The following is a 14,475-nucleotide window of genomic DNA, read 5'->3' on the forward strand; positions in this document are numbered from 1 at the left end:
CCTTGCACAGGAACAGAGGACTGGAAGGGGCTTTGTAAGCCATCTAATCCAATTCCCTGATGTCAAGAGGAACTACACATACTTTGATCATACTGTGATCAGTTCTAGTAAAAGATTCAGAATGTTGTAACTACTGATCCTCACAAAAGCTGTAAAATTTTATATGGGTCAGAAGTTCTTCTGTAGTTCTCCAACATTATCAGTCTCACACACTGCCATCCAAAAGATATTACAACACAGATGTGCCTAATTATTTCAGCTTGAGCTTATCATAAACCATTTTACACAGACATTTTGTATTGCAGGATGCTTTATTCAGAAGAGCATTCTAGTGTGTAATTTAAAGCATGTGATGAACTTAATATAACATACAGAAGAGAAATATATAAACTTAGTTCTCAAATGTTTTCAAAAAAAGAAAAAGGCACTAATAGCCTTCACCTAACTTAAAGCATAACCTAAGAGGATACAACATTTTTAAACACAGAGGGCCAGCTTCCCCTTCTCAATGGGATATCAGATCAACCGAGCTCCAGAAGAGATTACTGAAACAGAGGCACTGCATATTCTCAGAGCCCACCTCTGATGTTCATCTATCCAAATTTTCTCTCAGTAAGTTTTCAAGGGATAAACAGGGAGGAAATGAGTGCAGAATCAAATTTGCTTGTAAAGTGCAAAGATCCAGTATTCCAAAGAATCCCATCCAAGTTATTCCATGTGATTTAGAAACTGAAGTGGATCATTTGAATATTCACATTTTATACAAGGGCTTAGTGAAAAATAAATTAAGCCAACTCACCTTTTCTTTCCTCAAAAATCCATCTCTGAATTTATTAGTGGTAAATCCCCTTACACCAACAGAACGTAATCGCTGGTACTTAGCCTGAATATATAAACCCTTCTGTACTAAGCCTGATTTATAATGGGTTTGCAAACAGCCATCTGTAAAGTTGCTCTGTAGGGGTGGGGGAAGGGAGGAGAAAAATGCACAAAATGAGGGCAGCAAAACTCAGAAGTTTGTTTACAGTTATATACATACACAAAACTTACAGCACTGAACAACAGTATTCTTCATTTGTAAGTGTAGAGTTCCTTCTATTATTTCCAATTTAATGTTCCTCAGACCACTACATAGCTTGTGGATCAAACTGCAGTATTGTACTTACTGTACAAAACAACCAAAATTTTCTTCCTCATAGAAAAATTAAAGATGTTAAGAGGTTTTACAGTACATGTACTAACTATAACAGGAAAACAGAGACAGTTTAAGACAACACCTCACTATTGCTAATAACTTCAGTGATGCCAGGCCCACAGTGGGCACACATCTTGAATATTAAAAAAATTATATTAAATAGAAGTCAGTATACCAATCTTTTCTATGGTTTTAAGGATTGAACATACATTCATTGCTCTATGGTTTCATCACCTCCAGACTACTGTTACTGTAAACTAACCTAATGTGGAACCAGGAGCGAAGGCCATGGAGATAAAAAAACTTGTGGGTGAAGGGCATTATAAATGCACAGAACCAACAATATAGCAGGATCAACACTGGTAACAGCAATTAAAATTATAAAAAGGTTTACTCATAAGCACTCAGACCTCCAGCACAATAAGTGATTAAAAGTTTTTAAAAAGTAAGGAAAACCTAGTTTATCATCATTTCTCATAGTTTTCCAATACTGCAGTTTTAAGTTTTTAAACTTGGTCCTGACAGAAAGCACTACTTGTATACACTCACCCTTTAAATAGAAAAGTTCAAATGGCTTTCAAATAAAAGACAGACAGGAAGCATCTTGACCACATAAAATTCTTGTCATCTTTTATAAATAGCTTTAAAGGGCAGGAGAGAACAAAACATACCACAGAAATAACCTTTCTTGAGAAATGCCCAGTTATTTCAGCAAAAATCAGTCTCCTTTTGACAAAGTAAGGATCACTTCAAGAAAATCACATGCTCTGAAGTTGCAATAAATTTGGTACCAGTTTTTCCACTGTGTGGCTCATGAGTAGCTAAGGAAAAACCGTAAAGGACAGAGGCTCCTTTATGCAAATGCTGAGTTTTTGCTATTTCACAAATGGCTTCACCCATCTACAATGTAGGACATAACTGAGAAGGTGACCCCATCAGTCCCCAGGGTGACTCTTACAGTGCTTCTAGGCAGAGGACATTTGCAGAAGGCTACCAAGCGCTATCTTCTCTTCAGTAAAGTATCAGAGTCCTGGCACAATGCAATTAAGCACAGGTAAATTCCTTAGGTAGATATATGCCTACCATAGGGAAAATGGAAGGACATTTTTAATGCTATATTAAGCCCCTGAACACAGTTAAGATTAGAAGTTCCCATTCCTTTCATAGCTGCTGTGGTTCTCTGCCCTGACACAGGTGGCTAGAAAGGAGGCCTTAGTGCTCCGTCACTGCATTTGTATAGCAACAAGTAGTAAAGGAGCAGACTAAGAAAGGGGAAAAAGTTACAAGATATTGAAAGGAAGATTACGCATAGCTTTTAACTTTCTGCTCAAACATCTACATGTTCCATAAGCAAGGCAGGGGGAAATAAAAGAGGTATTATTAACACCGAACAGAGTCAACTGTAGATAAAGTTAGCAGATTAGACATTTGGTATGTAGGCACTGCACTCATACACAGATTAGACTGAAAGTTAATGATGTTGTCACATAGTTTAGAGCAAAATGAAGTTAAAGCATGAAACAGTTTATGCTTAAGTGACATCTGGTTTTACATTGCATAAGATCCTATCTTACAAATACTGTGAATAAGAATGCCTATGAACCAATTGCCTCAGGTTCTGAAATAGATCTACGAGCAAATATGCTCTACTAATACCCTAAACTGCATAAAAACAGTGAATGAAGTTTAGAATTAAAGGTTACCTTAGTGATTCATTGTGAGATGTCATTACAAAAGAGGCCTTTTAAATTTTATAAGATTTCTCCAGTTCTTTCATAGAACTGCTGCTCTAAAATATCTTAGTTTTTGCAAAAAGGTTAATATACCACAAGACCACATGATTTAAAAATACTCTAAACAACCTCCCTTTTTTTGCTTATTAAGTTAGAACTCCCTCATTTTATATATCAGGAAGAAGGTTTTTTGTTGTTGTTGTTTTTCAAATCAACCACAAAAATCTTTCAAGTATAGCAAATAGTCAAATAATCTTCCTAAACAGGTTTCAGCAACAGCATAGGCAGGAAAAACCCTCTATGTTATGCAGGTGGAAAAAAAGCTGATGAAATTAAGTCAGGTCAGCACTACTGTTTCCACAGCAATAATAAATGTGCTTTACACATAAGTAAACTGCAACATTAGTGCGTATGCTATTTTACCTACAAGTATTAAAGCACCATGGGACACAGCAATATTCAGGTTTCACACATACATGAGATGCCAACTCAAGTATGCATTTTCATGCTTCCACTAACTCCAGCAGAACTCTGGGCTGATGTAAATGAAGCCAGTCTTCCATTTTCTTTAAGTTACATTAACTGGCAAGAGTCCCCCATGGCAGATACGGCAAGCAGTGCTAGAGAGCCATCCATCCCCTACCCTACAGGCTGACGATACAGAGGGGATACTGATAAGAGGCCATGAGGTCAGCCTGACATAGTGATAACTTTAACATGTAAAAACATTTTAAACTTGCTAACTTCACTTGGATTTTTTTTTTTTTTTTTTTAAACAGAACCATAAAATTAGCCCTCTTTTGATGGTGTTAGCTTAGCTATCCAGCAGATTGACCAGCAAAGCATACCTCCCATTCTGGGAGAGCCCAAAAGTCTCTTTATCTCATGGTTTTCTTATGTTTAGTCTGAGGGGGAAAACAGTCTGTTCAAATTCATTCAAAATGCCAGTTACCTAACTTATCCCATAAAAAAAAGAAGAAGCTTTACTTCACTATCTACAAAACAGGAAAGATTGCTATCTACTCTACATGTTACTTTACTCCTGAAAAACAGACCTGTAAAAATATACCAAATCAAAGAAAAAAAATATTATTCAGGGGTTTCACTGAAACATTTTATAATGGATTAAAAATTATTTATGATGGTTCATGAAAAAATGTCATAAAATGGGAAAGAATACTCTATACCCTAATGCAATGATCCAACCAGTTAAATAATGAGTAAGGGTAATTAAGTAATAAAAAAAGATGTCCTAGATTTGATTAATACCTTTCTGTTACAAACAGATCTAATTGGACCCAGGCACAGCATGCCAATGTCAGCAGGAGAAGGGAGTTTTCTTTGGTTTTGCTGACCCTATGATACATTTTACAGTTAAAAGGCATTAGAAAGGTGCTACATTACTCCAGGAAGAAGCACATTTGCCCACCATCTCTTTAGCATCTTGAGGCCCTGAAAATAAAACTTTACAAAATTCAGATTTATATGAAAAAATGCATAGATAGCAAGATGTGAGGTATTTATGAGAAGAGATTAGATCCCCAGAAATCCCTGTATGAAAATACAAATAAAATGCAATACAATTCTGAAAGGAATACAATTTACTTCACCTAATCTTGGGCAATAATTTAGGCTTCCGGATATGTTTGGTGAAGGAAAGAATGCTACCCAGCTTATTTTGATACATTGGCTTTCTAGTCATCCTCCACTTTCTACAATTCTCATTCACAACTTTACAATGAACTCCTTTCTTTCATCTGTATGGATGCAATACTGGACAGTTCAGCTCAATCCACTGCCAGCCCTCTTACCTATGAAAAGCTAAGCCTCCCATCACTTCATTGGGAACAATTCAGCTTTGATGCCACTATTTTTCATGGCATTTAAGACAGTTTAAAGTGTCTCCTGCTGCCAAAATCAACATGATCAAATCACAAGTTTATATAACATATACATCTGATAAAAGTTGATCTGTACCTTAAAGTGTCTCCTAATGGGTCCTGTATTTTCAAGATGTCCTCTAATTCGTCTGTGAGGGAAAATATCATTTGCTTTTGAAGAATAGTAAGAATTCTAGGGGGGGAGGGGAAAAACAGCAGTTATTAGCTTGCTATTGCTGAACTATTTAAAACAGATAGATTTTCAGGTTACACTAACTCACATTGCAATTCTTTGCATCTCATAGCAACCCTGGCAGGGTTTAAAGGCACCAAAATACCAGCAGCACATGGTCCGGGGTTCAAGCTGGCTGAAGTGATGGCAGATGCCGCAGAAGCCAAAGACGGCACAAACCATCATACTAGAATATCATCCTCTTGGGCTGTTACCTGCTCTTATCTCTTGGACTAAGGTTCTCCGCCCCTGTCTCCCCCAGAACAGATGCTGCAAATTGCATGCAGCAAGTATAGTAATTAGACTGCTACAGCAGTCATCCCTTCAGTCAGGAGCAAGAGCAACACACTTAGTACTGGAGACTCCTGCTTAGTATACAGTCATCATAGGTTGGTGTACTTTTGAGCAGATGCATGCATTATTACTATATAAACCACTTCAGCAACCAGACAGCAAATGCATAATATCATGAACCACATTACATTAGTCCTTAGAAGATCCTACTTTTAACTCTCCTTGTATTACAGGATAAGTACTTTGAAAAAGACTTGCCTGCCACAGAAACATACATCATTTCAGAAACAGGTGGCACAGATAAGTGGTATCAAAATTGTTTAATGTTGGCACACTGAACAGCTGCAGTCAAACAGCCATGGTTGCATAAAATAGAGCACTCCCTGCAGCCATTGCTCTACCTATGTATTCTCCCCCTTTTTCAACTTTTCCCATGACAGCTCCCTTCAGCTGATGTATATTTTAACACATACAGCTTCAAAATTATCATATTCTTTTCCACTTCTCATATTATATATAGCATATAATTATAAACATTTACAGAGGCATTACATACTGCCATATACTAACTACACTAAAGTCATCTACTACAGAGAGCTGAATTGCCAATGAACTCTTAGCAATCAAATCCAATTATTTTTCATGTTCCATTTAGAAGCATTCTTGAATAATCAAAAAAAAAGTTCCATATTCTTGGAATCTGTTTTCTCAATAGTAATTGAGAGCTTCAAATGAATTTTGAAAAGAGCCTAAGAAGAGAACTCTCTATGCAATATTTCATATATACTAACACCCAACAACTGCAAACGCAGACTTCGCAGCTTATGGAACTTCTGTTCTCTAACAAAATACCATGTCATTACAACAGCAGAAACATTTCAGGACATGTTCCGTTTAATTAGAATAAAAGGAAAAGAGTATTGCTGTTGAAAAAGATCTCAATCACTTGAAAAAAGACACAGCAATAATCCTACTCTAATGTCTTCAGATTTGAAGACATTTTGGTTTAAATTGAACCTTTCCCACATAGGCTGCTTGGGGGAATGTTTGTGTTTCACTCTCTTCAGAAAAAGCAGAGAACCTCAAGATGGTTTCTAACACTTACTAATTCGGAGAGGGTGGGGGTAGGTGGGGACTACCAGTGCTACAGAAAAGTGTTATGACCCAAGTTAACTTATAAATGAAATTTAAACTAGCAGTCTTGAGAAGAATATATTGCCTGCAAGTCAACCAACAATTTATTTAGCTTTTGAAAATGCCTTGACAAGAGGGGACTCAGCAGAGAACAAAAAAGGAGGATGAAAGAGTTCATGAAGTGAGACTAAGGTAGTCAAGATGGCTTTCCTTAGAAAAAGATATGGAAAAGGAGACACAGAGAAGAGCATGCCAGAAACTTCCCAGCTTCCTTCTTATCATAAGAATATGAAGATACTCAAAGAAACCAGTTTAACTTTCTCCATACAATACATAATTAAACCTAGAAATTCACTGTTAAGAGTACACTCATCCTTTAAAGCTGAGAATTCAGCAAAACCCAATGAGAAACCATTCAGAAAGATCCCCCTTTATAGTAGTGGTAATAATAAGCCTTTGGGAATTAAATAAAGCCTACCTTAGAGAAGTATGGACCCCCCTCATTTTAACAACTATTTTAGCCACTGTAAGGACATTCTAATATGCATCCTGGATCAGCACATTCAGTTTTTGCATCAGGCACCATCTTAACATCAGGTATGATCTGCTGATCAGACTTTTTAAGCATCTGTTCTTTACTCAGGCTGATAATACATGCCTCCTCAAGCAACGGTGATAAAAAACAGAAGAGCATGCCACAATGAAATTTTACTAATGAAGACCAAAAAGTAAACAGAAATATTTATCTAATACATAAATTATTACACAGGATTTGAAATTTTTAAAGGTGCTAGAGTGTTATTTCTGTCAAAAATTTTAAACATTTTTGAAGCTGTATCTTTTGAGTCATGGTACTGTTATGCTTGCCCTTTGAAACCTGGCCCTCTGATATGTTCTTTTCTCTCAATATTTACCTGTAAACAAGAGCAAACATGAGCAGTGCTTAAGGTCAGAGTACTTGCTGTGGATTTCCTGGGGTTTGGTTTTAAAAATTACAGGTGGAACACTACTAAACACAAGCGGTAAAAGATGTCTACTACATACTTTTTCATGTGTTTTCTCACACCTTTAAGATTTTCCTGATGCTATGTGCTATAGCTACATCTCATCTGAAGCATAGAACTTCCCACAGGAAGTGGAGAGCTCTGGGCTTGAGAGTTCTTGGACTGCAGAATCAACTGACAATTCTTACCCAAATAACTGTTTAAAACTGAGCAAAACAACAGAAAGTTACTTCCTTATCCTATTATCTCAGCTCTTGTTTGTGTTTCAATCCCTTCCTCAATCTTTCAACACATGTGCTCCATTAATTCTTCATTTCCGAATGTTTGCTATTTAGCAAGATGTGGCCCAGCATCAATGTTGTGGTGACCCAAACTGTTTCTTAAATCCAGCGCACTGTTCTCTGAACACTACCCTTTAGTCACCATCCTTACACTTTTCAGCGTCCACAGCAATGTTCACACCTAAACTGTTCCGATATAAGATTCTCTGAATCACAAGATTCAAACATTTATCCTCTTGCAGAAAACAGGTATGTGTGGGCTTTGTCTTCATTCACTTGTTTTTTTAAAGCTGCTTTCAACTCCATTAGTATCACATTTCCAAACAAAGCAGCTATGGATACAGTCACGCAGCTCCGAATTTATTACAAAAAAATCTACCCAACACTGAAATTACTCTTATACACATAGCTGAAGTTAGTTGGCTACTTGGAAACCACTCCACTTCTCACTCCCACAACAAATAGTAAAGCAATGCTAGAAGCTTATATGTGCAGAGATCAAGCTTGTACTACTGCCCCTCAGGATAAGATCTCTTCTGCAATAGCTCCCTACCCAGCAGGGGACCATGTACTGCCCAGCCACACAAGGAACCACTTCAGGAAAGGCTATTTTGAGCACCACACACTCTCCCATAGCGTGTCTACACATCCCAAGAAGTGCCACACCATCGCAGCCAGCTTCTTCAGCTTAATTAGCTGAACTGCCTCAGATACAAGTGTTAGCTACATTAGTGATCTTCTCTGCCCAGGACAAGATTGCCCTCTTTCTACATTATTTTACATATGAAGCATTAGACATACTAGACAAACCAGAAAACAGACCAAAAGAGCAGAATAAGAATCGAAAGCAAAGGCAAAGAACAAAACCAGAAGAGAAGATGCAATTAAAAGCTGGTAATTAGTGACTACAGAGGCTTTTGCAAAATGTAAGGCCCCCAAGACAGTTGGCTAGCATTGATTAATTCTGTTTTTACTGACACACGTGGATGGCCAAAGCAAGCATTTTAACTTCCCACTTACCTACACACTGATTTGTGCATGGCTGACTATGAAAAGTCATCCCTTCTTTAGAAGGCTTGAATAAATAATACTTTTTCACTTTTAAAAGCTGTTGTGCTGCATTGTTTTACACTGAAAGATGCACTATTACGTCTGCAAGGCAGCTACATTTCAGTGATTGCTCAGAACTTTGAATAAATAAAATAAAAGCTACTTTTGCTGGACCTCAGGAGTTTCATGGTCTTCTGAACTCTGTCAGCAGGGTACTGATTACAACACATGAGGAACCACTATTTACATTAGTCTCCTCTTTATTTTGGAGGCACCAGAAAACACAGGTTATAGGGATTTTTATACTGTACACATTTCATTAAAACTTTTCTGGTCTCTCCAGTTGCCCAAGTTAAAGCAGCAGAAACACTTGGAAATAAGACTGCATTTATTTAAAAGGAAGTTTCCAATAGGGACAGTTTTATTGCTAGTGAACCCAATGTAACTGTCTTTCCCATTTCAGTATCAAAGTAAATCACAGAAAGACAGCCTAAGAAAGAGTAACTGTCCAAACTAGTTTTGATAAACTCAGTATGAAACACAGAATGAGCTAATTCATTGTACAATATTCCATCCTTAGGGATATAGTTTCAGGCATTTCTGATTTATTTCTGTGATCTGTCCTTTACTTCTATTTGTTTTAAAACAAGAGCTTTCCAGAACCTTTTTCTCATAATACAGAGAAACACTCCATATTAGTAACAACGCCACCTACACAAAACAAGATGCAGACCTTCCTTTCCAACTGCTGGCAACTAGACTGCAGTATTGTATTCCCATTTCCTTTTCCCCAAGCTATTCCATATTACCTCAGATTAGCAGCTCAGTAACAAGGTTCTGTAATCTATGGTTTAGGCAGAATTTTATTAAGTGGAAGAAATGTGATATGCAGTGCAAATTTCTTTTATAAAGCTACATGCAATACGAGTTCTTATTTCATAAAGCCCCTTAATTCATTCAGCAGGTCATTAAAAACCCAAAGTTAGTTTTACCTGTTCCAGCTATTCAATCTAAAACTGACCATCTTATTTCCTTACTCTCTGAAGAAGTCCTTTGATTTCTGTATAAATACATCCAACATCACCAACCTAACCTAGCTTTTGGAAACAACAAATCACTGGCCATCTCCCTGCTAGGTTATAAGAACACTAGCAATGTTGTTTTGGAACAGTACACAGGCATTCAAAAAAACAAAAGAACTAATACTTTTGTTGAACTAGCATTTGATCATAAAAATGCTTTCAGCTGACATGAATTAATCTGTGCTGCAACAGATGTCCGAGCAAGTACTGTTGCACTAGAGCTGTTAAATTATGAGCAGTCACTTTTAGTGTTGACACTTGAACAAATGAGTCTGAAGATAATAAAGCCGCAGTTGAAACTTAGAAGGACAAGAGACAGCAGGTCTGTAAATTCACATCAGCCTAGGTAATGCAGCACAATCTGCATTATGAATATAGTTATGGATGTAAGGAAAACAAATGCTGAAGTTGCTACTTCATATTTAGGCTTACCAGGTGAGGTCTCCCAATAAATTTCCTGAAAGGTGGTTTAATGAACCTCATAGGCTTTTGGAAGCCATCAATATGGGAGTTTCGTAATTTTGAAACACTGCAGCTTTGCTGGTTCCTGATCAGAAACAGGAAAAGGACAAAGAGAAAAAACAATTAAAATCTAAACCCATAATGTATCAAAAAAACTATGTTTAAAATGACCATATTCACCCCTTAAAAGTGCAAGTGATGGTTTTCAAGTGATATTAATCTAGGATGTTTGCTGACAAATTACTCGTCTTCTGACTAAACAGAATCCCAAATCACCCAGAATTACGTAGTAATCCGTATTTTGTTATGCCATTATGAATAAATGGAGATTTGCCTTCTTGAAATCCTCACTATCCAAATCAAGCTTCCCTGGTTCTCCCAGCTATGTCTACACAGTTGGTTGTCGCTGCCCTCTGCTGGTTGAAATGCAAAAGCATTTCAAACACTGCTTTGCACTACTACTATCTTTATAATTGTATAGAATTTTCCATTTTATGAATTTCCAAATCAGACACAAGCTGCAGATAAATAGCTAGATGGTAGTTATATGCTCCAGTTTCATCCTCCATAAGCCAGGTGCTCTGGCCTTTCCCCCCCTGCCAAGCACACTGCTAATACAGATGTGTCCATCAACCTCTAAAGAGAACATTTACCATGAAAAATAAAAAGTAATTACAAGAAGTCAAAAATCCATGGTTTTGGAAACAGAAACAGTTTCCATAGACATAAATAAATTAATATGACAAATCAAGACACACTGGTCTAGCTGATTAGGCAATGCCAGTATCTCATACTGGATCAAGGAAAAAACCTAGATCTAGGGAAAATTGTACCCATCATCCATACCATCACTGCCCTCAGCCCACATTATGATGCACACCAGCTTTGACACTGTACCCCCTCTCATGTCTAGCACCAGAACAGCCACACTTGCTAGAAAAACCTGAGTTTCCCTCTATAAGCAGCATATGTAGAGGGTCAGCAGACCAACTGCGTGTGTGTGGGGAGGTGGGAAATTATCTGGGAGATAATTCCCATATTATCAGGCCAAATACTCATTAAGAGCAGCACTAGGTACATATGCAATAGGCCAAGAAATTTTTCTTTTGTCTTTGTTTAAACATAAAGGTGAAAGGTGTCAAACTCAAATACAGGAAATCTGTTTCTTCTACAACTCTCAACCCTGCCTCCACTTCCACTAGTCACCTTCCCTTTGTACATGTGTATTGCCACAATCTGTCATTATAGACTCCACTTAATATGATGCTGTCTGTTCAATTTTAAGAAATATCCTCAAATCAAAACTATCATGTGGAATCATTTACTTGGACAATTTTTCACCTAACATTTCTTTTCATACAAATAAGCCAAGTCCTCTCTGTGCAACCAGACAACCCTGCGGTATCAAAAATGAAACATGATGACTCAGGATAGCAAATGTCTCTGGGCCAAACATCTTGGAGGAACTCATAAAAGTAATAAGCTATTCCAAAAACTCTAATTTTCCCTCCATAAAATACTCTCAAATCAGAACTCCAATTTTTTGCTAGCACTCCACATGACATTACAGACAACCAGGACAGCATGACACATTTATTCTAGAATGCTTTTACAAAACTACAACATACCAAGAGAATGTTATATGCCATTAAAAAAAAGGGGGGAATTTAAAAACAGTTAAGTCTCTTTAAATTAATTTCTTCCCTCCTTCCCATTCAGGGCTACACCTTGAATTTGTGTTTCTTTTTTTTTCCCCCCAATGCAGTTTAATCTCTTTCAAGGTAACACTCCATTACAGAACAAGTTGCAGGAGTGTTTGCAATTTACATCAGTAGAATTTCAATCCAAGTCAAACTTACAGGGACAAAATCTACTGAAAAGAATCAAGAGCATATTTGAATGCAACTGTGGGAAAGTCTCAAAAAATAAAATGAACACATAAGAGAACCACAGGCTTGGGCAAACAAAATTGGTACTGGCTAATTACCTTGGAGTTACACCATCTACATGAAATACCCTCTCGTCTTCATTCTGCAATCTCTCTTTTCTTCTCCTTTCTATATCATGCCGTAGATCATTTGGATCTTCTAGAACTCTCATAATGTTCTAGTCAAAAGGAAGGGTTGACGTCAGGTTGGTTCAATAATAACTGAACAATATTAAGTAATCCAGTTGACTTAATTCTGTTTTTCAGGAATCATGTCCTGCATAACCCAGATAAAGGAGTTCAACTACCTGCATTAAGACAGATGTATATCAACCCAAACAATCACCCCCTCCTTCTACCTTGTCACATATTTCCAAACAATAGTGAACAGAGCACTGGAACAGCACAGTACATTTCAGCATGGAGTTACCGAGGCAAAAATAGTCACACAGATCCCAGTAGTAAGAAGTCTACTGTCCTTAATTAATTTGCATCTCCACATACATGTACTATAGAAAAAAAAACAGATAACACTAACAGTTACAGGAAGCATAGCCTGAAAGGGGAAGAGAGAGAATCCCATGCCCTCAGACAAAACCATGGGATAAAATTCTGATCTTCCATCTGGATGTTCACTCAATCTAACATTAGGATACAGAAGACATTAAAGCTTTTTCTAACTTCAGATGGAGAGTCAGAGCCATATGTCAACAGTCATCTGCTTAGTATTTGTACTATTTTAAAACAAATAGGGTTTCAAGCAGCAGGAATAACCCCTTAACACATTCCAGCTACTCTAGAACACATCTGTATGGTACCGATCAGTGAGCACGGTACACTTGTGCCATTCAGATTACATCTGTAAGTATACCAAAAGCACGTGCACTTCTCTAAAAACAGGCAAAATTACTGATGGTCTTCAAAGCATGTAAAAATGGCTCACCGACAGCAAAAGAAAAAGATTTGTTACTTGCGACCATATTATTTCAACCTAACCATTTATTAACTTTTTAGACAAACAGTAAGATACCTGTGGAGATTCAGATGGCACAGTTCGTTTGTTCTGAAGTTCTGCTAGAGACATATCAATCCTCCTGAAACAACAAACATATTACATAAAAACATGCATCATCACTATAAATAGCAAGACCATTATTGTTAACCAACTACAGAATTCTTTACAGACTATTTCCCATCAGAGAAACAACATTCCAGGTACTCGTGTTCAGCTCTATTGTATAAAGCCTACTGAAGATTCGTAACTACTTTAACAGAAATAAAGGCAAAAGCATATCAATTACCTGTGAATTTCTGGATCCAAACGTATTTTAACTTCATTTATATTTGCAACTGGTTTATCCTGAATTTTTGAGAACCGTTCATGTAAAGTTATGTCAGAAGATGTAAAATAATTTGCTGTGAAGAGATATTAAATACAAGAATGTTTATTTTTAGTATTTGAACTGTATAGTTGGAAATCATATCTTTTAAAAGATTTACTGTTAAGGATATCTCAACACAACTTCTGAGATTAAATTTCAAAGTATTTCCATTTGCAGTTTAACATTCAGAAATGAAAGTTTAGGCCAGTCCAACTTAGACATCTTTCTTATCAAATAAAATTAAGTTGAACAGAAAGGTAACTATTTATCAGCTCTGTTATGGTAATACTCAAGCTACTGTAATCCATAGCTAACAAAGTTCAACACTGAATATTATACAGCAGTCTAAACTAATCTGAAAAAATAAAGGAACTATATATTATCAATTAATTGTAACTAAAGCAAAGCAAATACAACACAAATGAAGCCAAAGACAAACACCTGAGGTTTACAAGGACAGCATATCTAATTCACTATATTTCTTTTCAATAATTATAAATATATAAACACACACAAATACATATACCCAAAATATTATAGCCACCTTTAACTTGATGGATAATTGTGATTATTTCCTGAGTAAATTCTCTTGATGGATTGTTTTCAACATTTTGTGTTACAGATTCCATGTGCTCAAACACTGGATGAAAACTTTCATTTTTCCTGCCAATAGCAACCAGATCATGTGACATCTGTCTCTCTGTAGTATGACTAGAAGCAGCCCTAGAATAAAAATTTGTAGATATGCACTTTAATAGAATTCAGTATATTTGAAAACTTCAAATAGACTAAGTAGAATAAAACAGTAAATTAAAAAGT

The 14,475-nt window shown here is 36.6% G+C and overlaps 1 protein-coding gene across 5 annotated transcripts in view; it reads right to left on the reverse strand.

Annotated features, from left to right (window-relative positions):
* Positions 1-14,475, reverse strand: part of BCLAF3 (BCLAF1 and THRAP3 family member 3) — a 36,949-nt gene that overhangs the window by 7,689 nt on the left and 14,785 nt on the right. For 2 of the 5 annotated variants that reach the window (XR_010884263.1, XM_067297121.1), the window contains exons 5-11: positions 14,201-14,379; positions 13,576-13,690; positions 13,305-13,368; positions 12,335-12,453; positions 10,318-10,432; positions 4,906-5,001; positions 800-955 (exon numbers count right to left, since the gene is read on the reverse strand). Coding sequence is in view for 4 of the 5 variants with exons in the window: in XM_067297121.1 (XP_067153222.1) it covers positions 800-955; positions 4,906-5,001; positions 10,318-10,432; positions 12,335-12,453; positions 13,305-13,368; positions 13,576-13,690; positions 14,201-14,379 (844 nt within the window). In the remaining variant the exon portion in view is untranslated. The remainder of the gene's footprint in view (positions 1-799; positions 956-4,905; positions 5,002-10,317; positions 10,433-12,334; positions 12,454-13,304; positions 13,369-13,575; positions 13,691-14,200; positions 14,380-14,475) is intronic. The other 3 variants (XM_067297124.1, XM_067297126.1, XM_067297130.1) reach the window with 3 other exon arrangements.

The sequence above is a fragment of the Apteryx mantelli genome, chromosome 1, assembly GCF_036417845.1.
Source record: "Apteryx mantelli isolate bAptMan1 chromosome 1, bAptMan1.hap1, whole genome shotgun sequence".
Lineage (NCBI taxonomy): Eukaryota > Metazoa > Chordata > Aves > Apterygiformes > Apterygidae > Apteryx > Apteryx mantelli.